The sequence below is a fragment of the Herpailurus yagouaroundi genome, unplaced genomic scaffold, assembly GCF_014898765.1.
Source record: "Herpailurus yagouaroundi ecotype Mexico unplaced genomic scaffold, PumYag 159, whole genome shotgun sequence".
NCBI lineage: Eukaryota > Metazoa > Chordata > Mammalia > Carnivora > Felidae > Herpailurus > Herpailurus yagouaroundi.
Window position 1 is genome coordinate 5,843,507 of NW_024412400.1, and position 23,112 is coordinate 5,866,618.

The following is a 23,112-nucleotide window of genomic DNA, read 5'->3' on the forward strand; positions in this document are numbered from 1 at the left end:
TGTAATAGCCGATGAGTAATTCCTAGGTATATAAAAGGAAATAAAATTTTTAGCAGGAAGAAGACAAAGACATGCTGAAAGGGAATAAGGTAATTTGGGAGTTTGGGGGGTTTAAAATGTGTATTAGGAGGATTTCTGTTTCATTAAAACCTGCCATTATTCAATATCTCAGATCACTTGAAGTCATGACCTTTTAGATCCCAAACCCTGCAGTCTCTGTGGGAGTATCTACTGCATGCCATGAAACGAAGATCTGTATTTCTATTAAAACTCACTGTGTGTGTCTCACACCCACAGGTCTATAATACTGGGCCAAGCACCCTTCCTGGGTCATCTGTCAGTATCACTTTCCCCAATCGACTGTCATCTGGAGGTGCAGAAATGTTTCATGTCCAGGAGATGATGGTGAGTTCTCGCTTATTGTCACTGTTGCCTTCAGATTCGAACTAGCCCATTCACATTTTGCCTTCTACCCCGAGGACCCAGAAAGTTTAGCTCATTCCAACCTTTAGAAACATACCTGGAGAAGCCGGGGACCCTCGACACCTGAATTTCTGCATTGGGACAGTTTGGTTAATGCCATAAGACCTCTCTGGGGATGGGGAAGGGTTGATTATGAACATGACTTCTGGGATAGACTTTTCTGGTTCTGGAAACTCCTGGCAACCTTAGGTGTGGCTAAGGCTACATTTTTCTGAGGGGAAGATCCACAGCATTCATGAAGATTCTCAAGGGGTCACCGAGGCCTGGGGGATGAAGGCTTAGTTCCTAAGACAGAGATGTAGATTGAAACTGACATTTGTATACAGAATGTGTAGTTCTACTTGATTCTATGTCAACTGTCGATTTTATCTCAAGGGGAAGTTTGACAGCTAGTATGTGATCATCCCTCCCACCTCCTTGAAACAGTCTCCTTGGTTCCTCCTTTCTCACTGGCTTTTCTCCTCATCCCCCCAACATCTGTAGGGCTCAGGGTCAATCTCAGAGACCTCACCCAGACTCGCGGCTTTGTATTCAATGTGTGCTGATGACATCCAGCCCAGACTTCTCCCATGAAATCCAGACTTTAATGGTTAGCTGCCTTCAGGCCGTCTCTATCTAGATGCCTGACAGGAATCTCAATCTTCTCCAAAACTGTGGTCTTCTCAGTGGTCCCCTTCCAAATCTGCTGCTCCCACAGCCTTCCCCATCTGAGCAAATGGCTGCTCAGTCTCTCCAGTTATTCAGATCAAAGACCTTGGATCGTCCTTGACGCCTCTCTTCCCATACTTCACTTCTGATCTGCCAGCAACTCTAATGTCTCCACCTTCACACAATGTTACCGCGTGTTATACCTCCGCTGCCAGCACCCCACTCACAGGCACCATCATCTGTCTTCAGTTATCGCAGTAGCCCCTCACTTGTGTCCCTGCTTCCTTCTGGGCCCCCCTGCAGTCTGTTCCTGGCCCAGCAGCAGAGCGAGCCTCCCAAAATGTGGGTCAGTCGTCTTAATCCAATGGCTTACCCACCCCCAAATCTTCCGGCACCCCAGCTGGCCCACAGTCTGTCTCCTGTCGCTCTGTGACCTCAGTTCCTCCTCTTTGACCACTCTCTCCACTCCTGCCACACTGTCCCTTGCTGGTCCTAGAGCACAGCAGACACTTTCCTACCTCCAGAGCTTGCCCTTGACCTTCCCTCTACCCAGATACCCTTCCCCCAGGAAGCCACATGACCTCCAGCTTACCTCCTTCAGCTGTGTGCTCAAATACCACCTGCCCAGTGACACCCTCCCTGGCCGGCCTTGGTCCCGGCACTCCTCATGCCCTTTTCCTGCTCATACTCCACTGTCACCTTCGTCACCAGCTGACATTCCATGTGTTTTCATGTTTGACCAGTTTATCTGCCTCCTCCTGGCCCCCTACAGTATAAGGACGAGGGTTTCTCTCTGCTCACTGCGATATCTCCAGACCCTAGTACGATGCTTGGCATGTAATACATGCTCACTGTGAGCCAATACATGCTCAATACAGCCCAATATCCGTGGGCTGAAAGAAAAATCTACAGTCTGAAACAGAGTTGTTCACTCTGTCCGCATGAATTCGGGAAGAGAGCCATACTGTTCAAACTGCCTCAGGCTGATTCAGTCTGAAGTGGCTGGGTGTGAGGGGGGACCCTTCCTGGGAAGGACTGGGGCAGGATGCTCAAGTGAGTCAAGGCATGCCGTCACATTGAGAGAGTCACAGAATCATTGCTCTTCACGCGGGCACGCGAGGGACATAGCTCTAGCCAGACGAAGGGACGGTCTCTCCACCGAGAGCTTGAAAACTGGGGTAGCAAGGCTCACCACATGTCACACATCTGAGCCGACAGTTGAAGCAGACGCTGCCCACAGGTGTGGAAAGCGTCATGTGATGGTGACAGCAGTACCTGGCATCTCGGTCCACTTGGGTCTTGTGGCCTGAAAACCCGGACCATGTGAAGCGTCGAACGTAGAACAGGTCGCCCCGTCCCGAGTCGCCTGCTTGGTCATTTCCTTCCCTCACGATATTCCATTCCTGTTCCGTGAAGAGCCCACGTCTGTGAGCTCTGCTGACACAGAAGAAAAGAGCCCACGTTCCTTCCCAGCGGTGTGCCGTGGCTTGAACCCGGCATAAGGTCACGCGTGCTCTTGTCTACCCCCTTAAATATTATCAGTCATACCCACCACTCCACCTATTCCCCCGGCCCCAGGAGCGTTTTCCTCTTCAGCGTGCCCTGAGAGTTGTCGGCAGAAACGTCTGTAGGGTGGCAGAGAGAACTTTTTTCTTCATAGACAGAATTATTTATTGACCGAAACAGGAAATTTAAGTCACTCAGTTTCTGAGGGGATCTCAGAACCAACTACACCCCTCTTTCTCTTGACTGATCGTCGGACCAAGGAGAAGCCACTGGAACGGACTTTGGAACACATTTATAAATAGCTGGCTCACCTGGGAGGCGTGAGATGTGGTTTTCCTGAAGGTCTGCAGAACTGCATGGCTGTTAGTGTAGCCGAGTGGACGCTCAAAAGCCCACGTGGTGTCAGCTGGCCTCATTCCACTGTTGGAGTCCTCAGAAGCAAACCCGTTGGGTGTTCAAGGCCGTATTTAGAATTTTCATGAAGTCTGTAACAGAATCCGCAAGGATGGCCAAGCCTCCCGTTGGACACACCAACCGTGGTCAGAGGCTTACGGCCTTTTCGTGGTATGGAAAACCCAACTCACTGGCAGGCCTCGCTAAGCAGGTAGTGAAGCACCTCGTTCCTGTGAACAGTCGGGGCTGGATTACGACGACCCTGGTAATGTAAAGGTGATGCAGTGATGAGGTGAGGGTCCCCGGGTACCTGTTTCAGAGGCCGATGGGCAGGACATCCTCTGCCCTGAAGCCCTCGGGGCTGAGAACAAGGGTGTCCTGTTCTGAGGCAAGCTCAGCGTGTCCCCAGCTTCAGCCCCTCCCTTCCTCAGCAGAGCCCGAGAATGCTCCCTGGGACAGGTGTGGCCCCTAAAGCTCATGGCGTTCTCCACGTTGGCCCTCCGGGACTGCGAGTGGAGTAGGGCTTTCATTTGGGAGATTTGGGTGGCGTGGTGCAAGTGGAACTCACCCGTTTGGGGAGAAACCGGCCCTCGTTTCCTGTACCGCACAGGAGGTGACTCCCCTCCCCAGGCCACCTCCATTTCCCAGCCTGGGACGGCTGAGCGGCCAGCCGCCGGCTACAGTTAAGCCAACCGAAGCGCCCTCTTGGGGGAGGGCCCTCCGTCATCCCTCCCCACACCCCGTGGGACCCTCAGATTGTTTCCAACATTGCCCTCACTATCTGTTTTGCCTGTGGTCGCCATCCACGTAGAATGCTAAGGGTGGGCGTGCTGTCCCCATGGGCACTGGGCCATCACCCCACCTCTGGCCCTGAGCCTGTGGCACAGGATTCCAGCTGTTGGCTCAGAATTCATTCAGGAGCATCTGGGCGGCTCAGTCGGTTAAGCATCTGACTCTTGATTTTGGCTCAGGTCACGATCTCACAGTCGTGAGTTTGAGCCCCACTTATGGGCTGTGTGCTGGGCGTGGAGCCTGCTTAAGATTCTCTTTCCCTTTCTCTCTGCCCCTCCCCTCCTCGATCTCTCAAAATAAATAAAGAAACATAAAAAAATAATAATGATTCAGGGGCATCTGGGTGACTCAATAGGTTAAGCATCCGACTCTTGATTTCAACTCAGGTCACGATCTCACGGTTTGTGAGATCGAGCCCCGACATCAGGCTCCGCACTGACAGTGCAGACACTGTTTGGGATTCTCTCTCTCTCCCTCTCTCTCTCTCTGCCTCTCCCTGCTCTCTCTTTCAAAAATAAATAAATAAACATGAAAAAATGGCTTAAAAAATAGTAATTCGTTGAGGCCCGTGGGGGGCTAGAGCTATGATCCCTGGGCAGGACAGACCTACCTCTAGGTTTCACCAAAGACTCTGTGTTTTCCCGGAGGGTTTCTTAAGGTCCAGCTGCTGTGAGTGGAGTGTGGCTTTGCTCATGTGGGAGAGATTTTTCTAGGGAGCCTAAGGAAGCGTGACCCCTTCATCCTCCCAGCTGTGGTTCATGATCCTTCCTTGTAGCAAATGTTCTAAGCCCCTCCACTCTGCTTGTGTTCTATTTAGAAATAGAGCCACAGTGGTGGTCCGAGGGAAGACTTAATTTCCACTGCCTCCCACCCATCAGCGTTGTGCGGTGCCCTGTGGGGACACACTGACTTCTCACAGCACAGCAAAAATGTGGGTAAGCCGCGGTGAGCATGGTATCCATCAGGAAGCCAAGTTGCAATAACCATGATAGAGAGTGAGAGGGAAGGAACACCAGACTTCTCTGGACCATCTAAAATAAAATCATTGCAGGGATGCCTGGGTAGTTGGGTGAGCATCTGACTCTCTCTCTCTCTCTCTCCCTCTCTCTCCTCCCCCCCCCCCCACTCACACGTGCACACTCCCTCTCTCTTTCATAAATACATACATACATACATACATCTATACCATGGCAAACAATAAATCATCCTGGGTTTCTTCTGCAGACACTGGCGGAAAAAGCACCTATTATGTGCCAGCCTCTGCTAAGAGGAACAAGTCACTCAGCACTTCCGGAAATTCAGACTTGCCGGAGACTGACCTAGGAAATGTCACTGCAAGACCATGTGCCAGATGCGTGGAGGCATGCCCAGACCCAGGCACGTGGTAGAAAGGTGCAAATCCCACCTTGGGAAGGGCAAAGGAAACGCGGACTCTTTGAGTCAGGGCTGAGAGGATGTGTGGTTGTTCACCAGGAGAACACGCGAAGGGGAGAACTTTCCAGACAGGGAAAGGTCACCAGTTGTATGTGTACAATGGAGGCAGTATCTGATTCTCTGTTCTCTTATACAAAATTGGCAAAGGTAGCGGTTTTCTACACCTTCTCCAGAGCATACTGCAGACAGATACCTGGGCAGTGTGATAGGAAGTCATTTCCTGTGACAGTTGGTAAGTTAATCATTCCTTCTGGGGTGCCTCATTTCTGTGTACTTGTGGATCACTCCATCTCTCCTGACCTAGGAATGGGAAAGGCCAAGCCACTTGCCACCAGAGGCTGTCAAACCACACGTCATGGATGTTGCCAATAAATGACCTGTGGACAGTGGCTTCTGTGGGCCAGACAGCCCTTGTGAGGCAAGCGTTTGCTCCTTAGAGAAAGTTCCTATTGGAAGCGAGGACATAACCTCTCATACAGCTTGATGGGAATTGGCCTGGAAAATGTAACGGCTTTCACTTTGGGGTAGTCTGTCTACACAGACAAGCCTTTTGGCAGAGCCCCTGGGCACGGGCCTCAGAGAAGCTAAGTTAGCACGTAGGTTACAAGCATTATGGCTTATGAAGGGGCGACCATTTGAACTTGGGTGGTGGTCCCACTCCAGAGTTAAGTTTTACTCACAATGTATGAAGTTCAAGGACAGGGATGGGAGGTTTGTCTCAGGATTCAAGTTTTATTTGCTGACACTGAAAACCTATGTGTGTGCAGCTTTCTGATGCCGGAAGTGGGGGCTTTGGGGTTTGGCTCTTGTAAAAATGCAAGATGGAAGAAAGTCAGACATGACAGTTTACAGAGAATAAAGGGCTGGAACCGTATGCTAGGTGAAAGCCTGGGTCTTTCAAAGAACTCTAGTGTTAATCTAGAGACACTGAGTATGCATTCCATTCTTTGTTCCTCCCACAAAACCATCTGAAAAGGTTTACCTCTCTGGCCAGCTCTGTCCTTGCTTTGGGACAGCAATTCTAAAGAACTGACCTGATTTCCAGGAGGTAAAAGAATGTGGAAATAAGGGATGATTTTCTGAGGAGACACATCAATAACTTTGCCATAGGGCATCGTTAGGATGTTGACATCAATATGATATTAATAACTAGTATCCATTAAAATATATCAAAGTAAATTATAAACCCCCCTCCCACCCTGTCCCTGCAGACACATCAGACGGGACTGCCCATGATCTAATTTCTGCCAGAATGAGTCAGTTGATATGGGAACTTCACCTGACTTGTAATGAGTCTATATCCCTATAAAGGAAAGATGTACCTGATACATCAGTGACCACACAGAAGCTTAAACTTAGAAATGGAGGACTGAATTGCTTTCCCCTAGAATGATCTGGAAAAGCTTCTTTTTTTTTTATGTTTATTTATTTTTGGGAGAGACAGAGTGTGAGCAAGGGAGGGGCAGAGAGAGAGGGAGACACAGAAGCAGAAGCAGGCTCCAAGCTCCGAGCTGTCAGCACAGAGACTGACATGGGGCTCAGACCCACAGACGGCGAGATCATGACCTGAGCTGAAGTCAGACGCTTAACCAACTGAGCCACCCGGGCGCCCCTGGAGAAGCTTCTTAAAGACAGTGGTGTTGGCACCATTAACTCGATCACATTTAATCAATGACTAAAGAATGAAGAGCTTTCTCCTAAATACCTGACAAGATAACATACCATTTCCTGCTGTCCTGAGGCTTCCGTGGCCTGTGTTCATGAGCTGTCAAATTTAATCCACATAGCACCTCTACAAGGGGCGGGGGTGGCGGTGGGGTGGGGAGGGTGGTCCTTACCCCAGGTAGAGGGACCAGTCTCAAAGACTGGCCCAGCGTTACACAGCTGGTAAGTCAGAGAGAAGGGTCCGTAATCGGGTCTGTCTGGCTCCAAAGCTCATGTGTTTCCTAGTCCAGTGTATTTCACACCCCTCCTCAGAGCATTGCCCAGCCACCAGAGGCAGACTCAATCAGTAGAACAAACAGATGATGAACAGACCACCAGGAAACACTCACTGAATTGCAGCATGTCAGCCCCAGGACAGAGAGGCACCAACTGCTGTGAAAAGAAAACCTCATCCCAGACGGTGTAATCATGATGCAGACAGAAGATGGTAGAATGAGCGAGATTGATATCTTCAGAGAGAAGCAAGAAGACAGTGTTTCCGTGAAATAGAGAAGCTCGTGTTTCATACATTTAAAATTTTGATCCCTCAAACAAAAACCTCAGCCTATGAGCTGTGTCGTAGAATGGATGTAAGAGAATAAAGCATCGGGTTGGAAACTTGAGGGGTTTTCCAATAATGTAGCACTAAATGACCCCCAAAATGCCAGTTAAACTTATTCCGTTATTTTATAACAATCTGAAAGGGAGATCCAAATGATCTCAAGATGAGAATGAGAAGGCAGGAAAAATGGAAATGAAAGCAAGTCAAGATTCTTGTCTTATTTGGGGGAAGAGTTTCTGTACCAATTAGCTCAAGGCTTTGATAAAATAAAAAGTCTAAATACATGAAAATTTTAGTGATGCCTTAAAAGAATGAAAGCAAAGACATCCAAACCACCAAAGAAGCATTTTAAAAGAACTCATGGAGGTGCCTGGGTGGCTCAGTCAGTTAAGCGTCTGACTCTTGATTTTGGCTCAGGTCACGATCTCATGGTCGCGAGATTGAGCCCCTCATCTGGCTCTGTCCTGAGTGTGGAGCCTGCTCAAGATTCTCTTCCTCCCTCTCCCTCTGTCCCTGCCCCCTCTCATGCACACTTTCTCTAAAAATAAAAAATTAAAAACTCACTAATAAATACATACACATGTTTATATATAATACGATGGCAAGAATAAATCCAAACATATCAATAATCAAAATAACTGTGAATGAAATAAATGCCCTAGTAAATGACAGAGCCTGTCAGGTTAGGGTTTTTTTTGTTTTTGTTTTTGTTTTTTTTTTAATGTTTATTTATTTTTGAGAGAGACAGAGACAGAATACAAGTGGGTTAGGGGCCAAGAGAGAGGGAGACACAGAATCCGAAGCAGGATCCAGGCTCCAAGCTGTCAGCACAGAGCCCGACACGGGGCTTGAACTCACAGCTGTGAGATCGTGACCTGAGGACCTGAGCCAAAGTCAGACGCTCAACTGACTGAGCCACCCAGTTGCCCTAGGTTAGATTTTTTTTAATCCAAGCATAAGTTACTTACAACAGGCACATCTTTAAAATGACCCATAAGGTTGGGCTGCCTGGGTAGCTCAGTCGATTAGGCTGTGCTGACAGCCTAGAGCGTGGAGCCTGCTTCAGATTCTGTCTCCCTCTCTCTCTCCCCCTCCCCTGCTCGCTCACTGGCTCTCTCTCTCAAAATAATAAACACTAAAAACATTTAAAAAGAAATGAATAACCTTTATTGTAAGGAAAGAAACAGACGTATCTCTATGGCAAACAATGTTGCTCACCCCCAGGAAATATAAGGTAATCAACTGACTGGATGTGAGGCCTTGTGCATGCGGAAAGTAAAAGCTTGGGGCACGCTTATAAACTGCCTGACCTTGCATTCCTCAAGCCACACACTGGTCCACTGGCTAAGGGTGGAAAAGCCTTACGAGACCCAGGTGGTTATGTACAGCCTCTGGCCAGTCATTGGCTGATCACTAGGCTATGCTGATCCAAGACAACCCCTAGGAAACCAGGCTTAAAAGTAAAACAAATGTAGGGGCGCCTGGGTGGCGCAGTCGGTTAAGCGTCCGACTTCAGCCAGGTCACAATCTCACGCTCCGTGAGTTCAAGCCCCGCGTCGGGCTCTGGGCTGATGGCTCAGAGCCTGGAGCCTGTTTCCCATTCTGTGTCTCCCTCTCTCTCTGCCCCTCCCCCGTTCATGCTCTGTCTCTCTCTGTCCCCAAAATAAATAAACGTTGAAAAAAAAATTAAAAAAAAAAAGTAAAACAAATGTAAACAACAACAACAAAAAAAAAAAAAATAGCAGAGACATCAGAGATTACACATTGCAGAAGACACAGATTCCACAGAATTAGTCCAGTCAAGGCACTAAACAAATAAGCAAAACAAAAAAAGTAATGACTACCTCTTCCCAAAGGAGGGTAAGAACTCAGAGTTGCCACAATATTTATCTAAAACTTTCAGTTTAGAAAAATACATATGTGAAACATGCAAAGAAGAAGGAACAGGGTAAACAGGGTGCAGGGGGAGTAAAGGAATCAATCGAAGCTGCCTTTGAGAAGCCCAGATGTTAGATTTAGTAATCAAGGACTTCAAAGCAGCCATTATAAATATGTTCAGAGAACTAAAAGAAACCATGTTTAAAGAATTAAAGGAAAGTATAATAACAATGACTCGTTGGACAAAGAATGTCAGTAAAAGATGGAAATTATAAAAAGAGCCAAACAGAAATTCTGTTCCAAAAATTCCAAAAAATACTTTTCTGGAGTTGAAAGGAAAATACCTGAAATGAAAAATTCATTAGAGGGGCTCAATAGCAAATTTGAATTGACAGGGAATCAGCAAACTTGAAGATCAGTAGAAATATCCCATCTGAAGAACAGAAAGGGAAAAAAAATACAAAAAATGAGGGAAGCCTCAGAGACTTGTTAGACATCCTAAAGTATACACATAGAAATACTCATAATTGGAGTTCCAGGAGGAGAGGATAGAGAGAAAGAGGCAGAAAAAATATCCAATGAAACAATTGCCCCAAATAGTAGAGATGTTTAGACTCCTTCACAATAAAAGATTTGGAGGCAACTGACTCTCCATTTGGAAAGAAGTTACAGAAAACCTCGACCTCACTGGGGGGAAAAAACAGGCAGATTAGAAAGTTATAGGTAAAAAAGGAATATTAGCAGAAAGTACTGAATATTTTCATAATATTTGGATGGGAAAGCTCTTCTTCCTAATCAAATCATAAAATCCAGAACCATTAAAGGAAAGATTGACAGATTTAAATCTATAAAAATGTTAAACTTTTGTGTGATCATAAAACATCCAAAATAAACTAACAGATTATTTAGGAGAATATATTTGCAACATAGTTGACAGACAAATATGTAAATGTCTTCTTCAGATCAATAAGGAAAAGGCCAAAAATTATAAAAATGGGTGAAGGGATATGAACAGGCAATTCACAGAAGTTTTCATGGCAAATAAACATTAAAAAAACAAATGCAAATAAGCAACAAACATTAGACTCACCAGTAATCCGAGCAGTGTAAACTCAAATGAAAACAAGGTCCCTCCCCAATTAAACTGGAAAAAATCTAAAAGATTGTTAATATCCATAGTTGGTTAAAATGAGGAAAAATGGGCACTCCTAAATACCATTGGTATAAAAGGCAATCTGATAGGGGCGCGTGGGTGGCTCAGTTAGTTGAGCGTCCAACTCTTGGTTTTGCCTTGGGTCACGGTTTCATGGTTCATCGGTTTGAGCCATGCACTGGGCTCTGCACTGATAGCGAGGCACCTGCTTGGGATTCTCTGTCTCTCTGTCTCTCTCTGTCCCTCCCCCACTCTCTCTCAATATAAGTAAATCGACTTTTAAAAAGCAATTTGACAGTAAGTATCAGAATGTAAAATGTGATTACCAGCAATTCCACTTTTAGGAACCTGTGTCAAAATTCTCACATAAATATATCCAGCAGAAACTTCTGTTTGATGGTAGATATGGATGTCATTGTTCTCAGCATGAAAGTAAACTCTTTCTATTTTGGTGAAGTAGCAAATAATATTCCACAAGGATTCTGAGAGGGAGCTGTTAGATTCAGGCTTTTAAAAAGTAGTAATAATAATAACTTTCTGTTAAGAACTTGTAACAGATGAGGCAATATACCAAGTACTTTATCTGGACAAATTAACTTAATATTCATTAGAAATTACCAAGGAAGCAGAGGCACAGGGATGTGCCTAGGTCACAGAGCTGATAAGTAGCTAAGTTAGCATTCACTTTTTTTTTTAATGTTTATTTTTGAGAGGGGCGAGGAGGTGCAGCGAGAGCGAGGACAGAGGATCCGAAGCAGGCTCTGTGCCGACGGCAGTGAGCCCGATGTGGGGCTCGAATCCACACACTGTGAGCTCATGACCTGAGCTGAGGTCGGATGCTCAAAGTCAGTATTCACTCTTAACGACCAGATCGTACAGCCACATGCAAGGCCTTGTGACATCTCTTTGGACGTTAGCATTACCTGGAAGTTAGAATTGTGGTCGGGGAGGTCTCGCGGAGAACTTCATTCAGGGTGGGGGCCCCGAGCTGTCTCGGGAGGTTGTAACGTGATCTTTGCGCGTGAAGGTTTGGCTTGGCGAGTCTGTGTTTCCTGAGAATTCTCTCTCCTTGCTTTTAGCCCTCTGTGGTTTCTCTCCGGTGAAGCCCCAGGCCCCATGTTGCCCTTTGCGGTGTCCAGACTGGACATCCAGGAGCCTCCGTGTGCGCTTGCTAGCCCTCACCCGGGGGGAGCTTTCTGCCGCAAAGGAAATCACTTAGTTCGCTGGCAACAGCAGTTGGACAGTAACACCGGTTTCTGAAGCCGGCCGGTTGTTAAGGCACATTTTGCAGGAGCGAAGGCCTGGGCTCCGTGACTTAGTTACACACGGAGGATAATTGCAAGAAGAAGTCTCCCCTGTGGCAGGCTTGCTGGAGGCCAGAACTTAACTTGTGCACCAGCCAGGTCTGGTGCTCCAAACCAACCCAGCAGATAACCCAACATTGAACCACTCACTTTTTTTTTCAGGGTCTACTACTCTCCTCCATAGTGGACCCATGATTCTTTTATTCCCCCTTCTCCACTCTCAGCTTTTCTGTTGAAATGCGAGGGCTTATCCTATACCAAACCAGCGTTCATCCGGGGAGGGGCTTTCCTACTAACAAGAATTCAAGGCCTAGAAACCCCAGGATGCAGAGTCCAGGGGGATGTTCTTCTTCTCCTTGAGGACCTGGTTTGCCATTTGAGGACTTGTATTAACTTACCTGTGTAACTCTCAGGGACACCCCTGGGGTTCTCTGTAAAAAAGATTAACAAGGAGATCTGAATGGTCAAAACCACGTGGTCTAAAACCCTGCGTGACCTCCCATTCACCTTTCCAGGCCATGTCCTCCAATATCCTCTGCCCCCGACCTCGTCTTCCAGCCACTCTGGACCATGAGGGCTGCTGATTCACCCACCACGCACGTCGCTGGGCCTCCCGGCCTTCCTAATGGTTCCTTCCTTCCCTCTGGCTACGGAAAGCCCACTCATTCCTCGAGACCTAGTTCTCACACATCCTCTCTCCCATCAAGCCTTCCCAGATACCTTCCTGGGTAGTCCTGCCCAGGGCCTTTGCACCTGCCTCTGCTGTGAGAGCACTCTACCCCCAGTTCTTTGCATGGCTGGCTCCTTCTCATAGTGTGAGCCTGAGCCCCAAGTTCACCTTTTCACCGAGGTCCTCCCTGGTCACCTTAGCTAATGTTGCAAATCTCCATCAACTCTATCCCATTTCTCTGTGTTACTTTCTTCATAGTACTTGTCACCGCCCGAAATGACTATTTTTCAATTGTCCTCTTCCACAAGATTGAAAACACTATGACAAGAAAGTCATGGCTGCCTTGTGTCCAGCATTTGGTGGCCCGACTATAGTATGTGCTCAGATAAATGAAAGAATAGAATCGACATTAAGTATTTCTTTCTGCCGTAGGACAGGGTGGTGTCCTTAGACCCCTGCATACCCTGCAACATATCTAATGAGCACCTCATATGTCCTCGGAAGTCAGGAAATTTGCGTTGAGTTGAAATGCCAAGATGTTTTGGCAACTTCCCTTAACTCACAGCAGAGGCTGCCTTAATTGTAAAGTGGGAATAAGTAAAAAGGTAAAACTTTGAAATAAGGGGCCAAATCACTTACCAGAAATGAAGGCCTCTCAGAACAAACTTGAACTCCACTTTCTCTGACATCGTGAAAACATGCTCCTTTTCCCTCACAGACAGACACACACACACACACACACACACACACACACACACACACACACAGTCAAGTCCGCTGATCTCAGCAGTGGCCTCCAACCATTTTTTTCTTTTTTCTTTTTCCCTTGGTTCTGCATATGTCTGAATGTGAGCTGAATAGTCCAGTTCCTAAAATGAGTCAGGATTCTGTTGGCTTCAATTTTTTTTTTCTTTCTAACAGAAGCCAGACACTTAAAAACGGGGAGACGGCTGATTGAATTCTGGAGAGAGAGTTACGTTCCTGGGCTCTTGGGTCAATTTTAGTTTTGGCTAGAGGGAGGAAGTGTGTGTTTCTTTGCACAGCTTACGTTCGGCACGCAGCCTCTGGAAGGTGGCGATAAGCTTCAGCCAGGGCTGTCCCTGCACAGTGTGGTCCAGAGGCTGCCCTTTAACCCGTGTGGGCGGAGCCAATGAATCAAGTCAGTGACCTCTCCCTGCTGACTGAGGGCGCCAGCTGATCAAGGAGCCCAGGGTCCTGTACTCACGGCCGCTGTGACATCTGGAAGCATTAATGCTCCGTAGCTGGTGTGTGGGCCGGTTGGAATGCCCACACTTTGGGACAGGATTGTTCTGGTCCCTGACATGGATAAAGGTTAGAAGTGAGTGATTCTACCGTTTACTTTCCTTCATTCCTGAAGAGCATCATGACACAGAGCCCTGTCGTTGCCGGGTGAGGGGTGGTTCCTGGAGTTGCTAACAGGAAATGTCCCTGAGGATAAACAGAGCTGTCGGTCATTGCCTAGAAACACGTGGTTCTCATTGAACCTGCCCAGGACTTGCTGTGGATGCCTCAGAAGCACCAAAACAGGAAGACTCCTCTCTGATATACACACCAAGTTTCTTCTGACCGAAGGGAACTTTCTCAACATTGTTAGACGCTGAGAAGTGATTCTCTCCCCGGCTGTCCGGGAACCAGCTTCACTCATCCTTCATGAGGACCGGAAGCACATTTTAGGTGTCTCACAGTCTTGAAACTTTAGACCTAAGGATTCTCTTTTCACCGCTCTGATGAATATAGTCTCAGAAAGTTGGAAGGAGGTTAGAAAGATGGCTCCACGGGAGATAATCAGAAAATGATCGTTCTTTACTTTTTGAGAAAGGGATAATTATAAAGGGATACATCTAATAAATGCAGCGATAACTCCGTGAATCAACAGGTGTGCTACTTTATCTTTTCATGGAAGATGGGGACGGGCTTTGTTCTTTACCATAAGATGGGTCTAAGAGCTAGACCCGGAATCTGAATAAACCGATCCAAATCCAAGGGCTGTGTTGTGTCCCACATGAGGGCTACTGACTCATTTATTATCCACATCAACAGATTGTTCTGTTTCCAAAACGTTTCATTATCTGTGGAAGGAAAACATTTTTGGCATGCACGTCAAAGTGCTCAGATAACATATTTATGTCTCACTTTTTTCACTGAAGAGAATCTGACCGCATCTGGAAATTCTTCTGTTGTCACCGCTTCTCTGAAACTATTTCCCATCTGTATCCCTTTAACTCCAGTGAAAGACCATCCCGGTGCTCGCGAAATGGGCCTCCTCTGGGAGATTTGGCTTTCTCCGATTAAATGTAAATGAATTCTGTTCTACTGGGCAGCCTGGTGGTGCCTGAACTATGGACTTTCCAGCCTGTTGGCCAGCACACCCAGAGGAAAAGGGTGTGGGGGAGCGGGGAGGGCATGCCATTGTTTTCGCCAAACCCTAGAGCTGGTGAGGGGGAAACAATCGTTGGCTTTTATCGTAAGAAGTGAAATATTGTATGAAATAATGGCGGACTCACACAGAGGTCACATTGTACAATGGATTATGCTCTCCTTCTCCTTTGGAAGATTGGTTCTGAAGCTTTGCCCCTTGATTTCCTGTTTCAGTTTTGTTCTCTGTAACACCCTGACATTTCACAGTGGTGGTGGCGGCCTTGAGGGATGGGAGCTGAGGCCGGGTGACATGGGGAGTGGGAAGAAGAAAGCTTTTTTTTTTTTTTTTAATGTTTACTTTTCAGAGAGAGAGAGAGAGAGAGAGAGAGAGAGAGCACAAGCAGGGGAAGGGCAGAGAGAGGGAGACACCGAATCTGAAGCAGGCTCCAGGCTCCGAGCTATCAGCACAGAGCCCGACCTTGGGCTTGAACTCTCAAACAGTAAGATCGTGACCTGAGCTGAAGTTGGACGCTTAACCAACTGAGCCACCCAGGCGCCCCAAGAAGATAGCATTTTATTTAGAGGATAATTTTTAATTAGAAAGAGAGGAGACATCTAGAGTGAACATTATGATCTTTTCAGTCTTTTTCTTTTTTTCTTTTTTTTTTCCATTGGTTATTTTTTTTAATTTTTTTTTTTTTTTTTTTTTTAATTTACATCCAAATTAGTTAGCATATAGTGCAACATGATTCCAGGAGTAGATTCCTTAGTGCCCCTTGCCCATTCAGTCTCTTTAAAAGTAACCGTCTTTGCCTGTCTGGAAAATTAAACGACACCAGATCATTCTTAAACCCCCTCGTCTTCCTGCTCCATCCCCAACACTGCCAGTCTGGAGGCGGGCTGTTGTTTTATGGAAGGCTGCTAGGCCCTCATTTAGCTGTTTCGGTTCAGTCACAGGGTATTCGCTTCATTTGGGGATGCAGGCTGGGAGGGACTGGCCAAAGTCAGCACCTCATGTTAACGTACCTCCTGATGTTGAGATCATCAGAGTGTCTGTCCTTTCTGTGTGTCCGTATGAACACAGAAAGTGTCTAGCTCCACGCAGAGGTAAATATCGGAAAGTCAGAACTTGCTGAACTGATAAGCAAGAGGGCCCTTTTCGCAAAGCAGAAGAATCCGTGCTCGGGGAGGGTCTACCAAAGGACACCTCTGAGAACCCCTTTCTTTGCATGAAATGATGCATGCACACAAAAATTGTTTCCAACCTTTCAAAGACACTCGTTACATAAAGCTAGATCTATCTGTTAGGAGGAACTACCCAGGATTGTTAGCGGTTTCTCTGCTCATGTTAAATAGTGTCCTTGCAGTTGAAAAATCAAGGTAAATGAACAGAGCCTTTGGGCAGCCAGCCTCTTCTGTGTTATTCTGGGTCTATATTCTTGCAAAGACTTGAAATGACTGGTATTACGTGAAAATGTTTGTTTTAGGGTTTGTTCGTAAAATGTTAGCCTCTTGTACCGTTCTTCGGTCAACACCAAGAAATAATAGTGAATCAGAGCAACGTGATTTAACATAAGGCGTAACATAAAGAGCTCTATAAGAGGAAAGATGGTCTATCAGTTTATATTTTGCTGAATGGAAAAGGTATAGTTTCAGTGTATCTTTCTGTTAGTAAACCTCTTAGGTCACCCTGATTAGCCAGTGGGTATCATTTCTCAAACATTTTCTGAGTACTATTTTTATTTCAAATCTTGGAGTCCTAAAATTAGTATCACCAAACCCACTGTGGTGAAGGTTCTGCCTCCTGTGGCAGAAGGGGCCTATTATCTTTTGATACTTGGTTCCGAGATTGGGCAGTAGGTAATTGAATTAGCAAAGTAGGCATTCGAAACATTCTCTGGGTTTTCAAACTCCAGGGGTGTGTGAATCCAGAGGAGCAGGTGGCAAGTCAGGGGACGGGTCATGTTTACCCAGTTGCCATCCGCTGTGATTGGTGGGACATGATACAGAAAAGTGGCCCCAAGATGTAACAGAGAACACAGAGGCACTGATTAACAGATGAATGTGAGTTAACATGAAACACGTGTTATTCAAAAATGAACCTGTGCCCTCTTTAATCCGAGTCAGTTCAACAAACATAGTTTTCGAATCAAACTTCATCTAAGACCCACGTTGGCAAAGACTCTGAGCATCTTTCATAGGGAGCACTAATGTCATTGAGTTTGCTCCCCTGCTGATCTGGTCCCCCGTTTCTCTTTTATTGGCTGTGTACTGTGTTCAAGGCAGTTCACTTTGTACATCAAGCCAGGGACACTTTGGTGAACTTTCCCATCCCTGGACCCCAGCCAGCTGGAGGATGGTCAAGAAATGGGGCTGATTCTGGTAGAAAGGGGACGTCTATGCCTTAGCCTGTTAAAAATCTGCAGTAATATCACACGCCCCGGGTGAAAAGTGGTTCCTTCACTTTGAGACTTGTTCATCGCCTTCTAGGTGGCTGTCCCACCTCCAGCTGAGATTTGTCTGCAGGACCCTCCTCTGTGTCAAGGCCCACCTCTATTGCCTCCTTTCTGCCCACCGCAACCCAACATTCGTCCAGTGCGTGAGCCATGTTGAACTCATAGGTGCTCTCTAGTTCAAGTCTGCTGTTGGCACCTCTGTGCCCTTGCACATGCTATTCGTCCCTGCCTGGAACTGCCTTCCCCTTCTCACTCTGCTCTCTAGGAGTTCTCTTTATCTTCCAAGATCCACATGAAGCACCACCTCCTCTGAGTCAAGAATGCAGGTCATGACAGGCCGACTGCCGGTAGAGGGAAACATTTCTGAGGGCTTGTGAGAGAGCGGACGATGAGATTAGGGCCCGGGCGTGTGGGGGACAGAGGCTCTGCAGCCTGGGCCCAAGGAAGGAGGAACAGGAAGGGGGCATCCTGGGGGAAGCTTTGGAGATGGTACTCCTTCCATAATTAAAGCATCTAGGTGTGTGACAGGCTGCTTAAGCCCTCTGGGCTTCAGTCTTCTCATTTGTAAAATAGGAGTGACAGCTAAGGAGACCAGATGGCCTAGTTTGCCTGGCACATCCCTGATATGTGTCTCTGTCTTGCTCATCCATCTGATTAAGTCTCCCACTTCACTCTCGAAAATATCCTCGTTTGGACAATAAATTATATGATCACCCCACTGATAGCAGCACCTTCTATGCATGGGTACTGAGGATTCAGTATGTGCCGTAGCTGTTAATGGTTTTTGGGTTTTTTTTAAGTTTATTTATTTCAAAAAAGAAAGCATGAGCAGGGGCGGGGCCCAGAGAGAGGAAGAGAGAGAATCCCAAGCAGGCTCCACGCTCATTGCAGAGCCCGACTCAGGGCTTGATCTCATGACTATGACATCATGACTTGAGCCAAAGTCAAGAGTTGGATGTTTACCAACCGAGCCACCCAGGCACCCCCATAACTTTTAGAATAGTACCCACGTTAGCTGGCATAATTCCTGTTTATATCTGAACTCCGCACAGGGATGGGGCCGTAAGCAGCTGGGATTGATTTCGAGGGTGATACGCTTGGGGAATGAGACTCCGAAAACACATTGGAGGACTGCTCTGTCCCTCCGGTCTTGAGGCCCAGGGACAAGAACTGCATTAGGGTGGCTCTGTTCTGGGACCCCAGGAGAGACCTATGTCCTCTCTCTACCTCTAGGTCAGCAAACAACTCAGAGGTACCATAGGCAGGCCCCTCTCTTGAGGCCACAACATGGGAGTGCTTTGTTTTCTCCAACCCCTTTATCAGACCACCACGGCCTGGAGAGTCTTTAGTAAAAGCTCTAGACGTTCCTCTGGTAACAGACTCTCTTTTGCAGCATCATGCCTTTGGAATCGTCCCGATTCATACTTTGAACCCCGTAGTTTATGCAGGGAGGTTTGGCTAGACCACGCCAAGTGTACCAAGCACTTCGTCCTCAGATGGGCCTGGGACCTTGGAGGCTTCTGACCACAGAGGCTCCTGACCGAGGCTAACTCGGACTCTGCCACCAAGTGATGTCCACATTGTCCTTGGGCTCCTGACAGTTTCCCAAATCACCACCATCTCCTGGTTTTGACTTACACAATGTTTTCTTTGGGGTCTGGACAAGGGGAGTAAAGGAGACCAAATGCCAGCAGAAAACCCTCATTAGCTGCCTTGGCCGAATCCAGCCTTGACACTGTGGCCCACATCCTCTTGTCCTTGTTGTGTGTGTTTGGTGAAGACCTATTATTCACATTCCAGTAGACGTGGGCCTCATCCAGCTCCCAGAGGTCCTGGAAGATAAGCAGCCGTGTCATGGGAAGCATTTGGACTCGGCTGGTCTGGAAAATAGATGAGAATTGAGTGGGCAGGGACGAGCAGAGGGCAATGGCCACAGAGTCCTTGGCCAGCCACAGAAATGAATCTGTTGGACACGAGTGCCGTGGTGTTTGGATTGTCTGCAACGCAGGAAGAAAACAGCGTTTCCCTTTGATTTTAAGCAAAGAAGTGGCGAGGGAGCACCTGGGTGGCTCAGTTGGTAAGCGTCCGACTCTTGATCTCAGCTCAGGTCACAGTCTCATGGTCATGAGTTCGAGCCCAGTGTCAGGCTCTGGGCTGACAGCGCTGAGCCTGCTTGGGGTTCTCTCTCTCCATCCCTCCCTCTCTCTCTCTCTCTGTCCCTCCCCCCACCTCTCAAAATACATTTTAAAAAAAGTATGCAAAGAAGGTGTTTACAACCAAGCTGGGAGTAGGGGATGTCGGCAATTGCTTACCTACATGACGTGAGATCAGGTGGCCCCCTGCTCTTACGAAAGGCACGGGTGGTCCTCAAAGTATGGAATAAACAGGTGAAGACAACCTTAGTGACCACCTAGGCGACCACCCTAATTGAACACAAGGACGCTGAGACCCCGGGGACTCGAACGGGCAGCTGTTAGCAGGCAGAGCTCGGGCCGACGCCCGGGACTGTCGAGTGGCCCTCTGGGCCTTCACTGGGTGCTTCTTGCGGCCAGTGGCCAGTCACATGACCTGGACAAGTCCTGGAACTCAGGGCCTGTGGTTCCTTATCTGTCAGCTGAGGCCAAGGGACGGCGTGATCTCCAAGCTGCCTCCCAGAAACCACATTCCAGGATGCTCTGTTCCCCTTCCAGGCCGAGACAGCATGGAGAAGCCTGGCCTCTCAGCCAACAGGCGCTTTTATCTCCCACACTCTGGCCAGGAGTCAGTCTTCGGCCCCAGTGGCAGAAATGGGTCAGGATGAAGGGTTCTGGGCCTCCCAGACTTTGAGCTAGTGCCTTGTTCTTGATCAAGGGAGGAACAGGAAGGTCTGGTTTGCCCCCCACCTGTGCCTGGGCATGACTGCCACCCCAGCCCCAGCCTCCTCTGTACCTGAGAGGCAGGGACATGTTATAAGTACCGGCTCTGGAGCTGGATGGCCTGCCAGCTGAGAGACCTCAGGCGGACCTCCGGCCTCCCCTTGCCTCTCATTTTCTCCATCTGTAAAACGGGGATGGTAGTAGCACTCACCTCCCAGGGCAAGGACTGCACGCGCTAATGTGTGTAAAGCACTCAGAGCCTGCACGCGTGTTAGGTAGTGTCGTGGCTGTTGCATACAAACCCACCCAACATAGAAAAATCCTGCCCTTCCACGACCCGGACAGGGACTGGGTTGCTCACTTCTAGCTGAGGGAACATCTGCACATCGGCAACAGGATTAGGCTATCGGAATCAGACCCATTAGAGCACCAAGCAACCTTCGATCTCCCTTTGAACGAGGACCACCCTGAACCTCCCCGAAAAATGTCATTTTCCCCAATTGAAGTGATTCTCGTGTAACCACAGTCGGGAGCACAACTGGCTGAGATTTTTCACTCACCACAGACTCAGTCTCCACTTCCCTTCTCCACACTCCCCTGGGGCAGATCAGACGTCACACGGGGTCACATCACATCGCTGTCGGCACCCTGTTCGCAGGCCGCCCAAGGCTGAGCGCTGAGGCTTCGGTTGGTGCTCACCCCCTCGCCCTGCCTCCCAGCTTCCTCCTGTTTGGGGGTGTTCACAGTGCCGGGCTCCTTGCACCCAAGAGTAGCCAACTTGGCTGGTCTGGGGCTCTGTTCCCGCCCTTCCTCTCCCAGCCTAGAGACCCAAAGCACCAATTCGCAGAGCCAGGAGGAACTCTGCCTCCACGCCCGATTTTGATCGGGGACAAATGCATCGCACAAGACTCAGAGATTCCGTGTCTCTAAACCCAGACCAAAGTGTTTGTGTGACCAGGCCCCGCCCTCTCAGCAGAGGCATGCAGGCGCCCCGGGGCTGCAGCAGGACCGGTTTTCGAAGTGACCTTTCCGTGAATGTCCGCTCCAGAAGACTAACAGGTTAAGTGGAGGATGCTTCAGAATGAGAAACGAGTGGAATTAGGAACATGAGCACAACACATGCAAATTCTCAAATGCTCAGTGAACGAAATGCGTTCCATCCACCCACCGTGTGCCCTCCGTGCCTAAATAGAGGGCAACCCCCAGATAACACAATACCCCGCTTCCCTAATGAGGTGCATTCAACACTTCTTTGGGCCAGCTTAATAGGAATCAGAAATGGGGTTGCCTTGGAGGTGGGGGATGGGACTGGACTGGAAAGAGGCAGGAGGGAACTTTCTGGAATGAGAGACAGATTGTACCTTCACTGGGGCGGTGGTGATGTGGGTGACTTCATTTGTCAGAATTCATCAAACTACACTCTGAAGATCTGTGCGTGTTAGTGAATATAAATTTTACCTCAATAAAAGAAGTTAGAAACGCGAATTAAATAACTTCGACTCACAATATTTAACCTAACTATGCACTTGCATTCTTAAAATTACGTTAAGAATAATATGTCAACTTATATTATTCTTCCCATTCGCACATCTCACAAAATGGTTTTATGCACACGTACATCCTTTGACATCAGCATATATCATGACAAAGCCACTTTTCAAAAATTTTTTAAATGTTTATTTCTGAGAGAGAGAGAGAGAGAGCACACGTGTGCGTTTGAGCACAGGCAGGGCAGAGAAAGAGGAAGAGAGAATCCCCATGCAGGGCTCAAACTCACGAACCATGAGATCATGACCTGAGCCCAAACCGAGTCTAATGCTTAACCAACTAAGCCACCCAGGCGTCCCTCAAAGACTTTATTTTTAAGTAATCTCTACACCCAACATGGGGCTCAAACTGGCAAACCCGAGATCAAGAGCTGCATGCTCCACTGACTGAGCCAGCCGGATGCCCCGGGAAATGCAGTACATTTTCAATCCAAGCTTCTTATTGAAATTTTTTTTGCAAACCGTGAATGCCCATTTCCATAACATTGCAACGGTTTTTCTCATTTGTCTCGTGATTATTCATGATCCTCACTACATCAGGGACCTGTGTTTTGCTTTCTAAAAGGGACTTTCAAATAGTTATCGCAGTTTGCCATACTCGCTCCGAAGAATAAGTCCCAAATCTGTGTTAAATCCCATTGCTTTCTTCCCATTAATTCCCTCTGGTGACCTCGAAAAGCAGCCAAAACCAGTGCTGATTGAGACTGAATCAGGCTGATGTATCTTCCCAGATTCTGTGGTTCAAACAAAGTAATTGAGACCGTACCAAATTATGAGATATTCTTAAAGAATAAGAAGTCCTAAACTAGGAGAGATTTGTAAAGGCAGCACACTCTTTTGTAATAATGAATTGGAGGAACTAGACCATCTTATTTGTTTTCAGATATATTATAGTAAATCCCGGCGTATGTGTTTAGACCAAAGATAAAATCGAGATTAATGCAGCAAATTTGGGGATCTTATTCTATAGTTTGTTATTAAAAGATTAGCGCTGTTGGCTTAAGTTAGAAGTTTCTTGATGTAAAAATGTTAAGTTTTGCTCCCTACTGTGAATGGGAAGGTGAAACATTCTTTTTTCTTTTTTAATGTTTATTTGGGGGGGGAGGGGCAGAGATAGAGGGAGAGAGAGAGAGAGAGAATCTCAAGCAGCCTCAGCACTGTCAGCAAAGAGCTGGATGTGGGGCTTAAACCCACGAACCATGAGATCGTGACCTGAGCTGAAACCAAGAGTTAGATGCTCAAACGACTGAGCCACCCAGGCACCCCTGAAACATTCTTGAATAAATTCAGACACACTATATTTTCCTTAAGAGCTTTAAAAATGAGAGAGTTTGATTTAAACAGGTGA

General features: G+C 47.4%; 1 protein-coding gene across 5 annotated transcripts in view; it reads left to right on the forward strand.

Moving 5' to 3' along the window:
- ITGA9 (integrin subunit alpha 9) overlaps positions 1–23,112 on the forward strand; it is a 343,812-nt gene that overhangs the window by 263,533 nt on the left and 57,167 nt on the right. For 2 of the 5 annotated variants that reach the window (XM_040479772.1, XM_040479773.1), the window contains exons 22-23: positions 298–405; positions 17,397–17,501. In XM_040479772.1, coding sequence (XP_040335706.1) covers positions 298–405; positions 17,397–17,501 — 213 coding nt within the window. Of the gene's footprint in view, positions 1–297; positions 406–13,448; positions 13,479–17,396; positions 17,502–23,112 lie in introns of those variants that run through there. The other 3 variants (XM_040479774.1, XM_040479775.1, XM_040479776.1) reach the window with 2 other exon arrangements.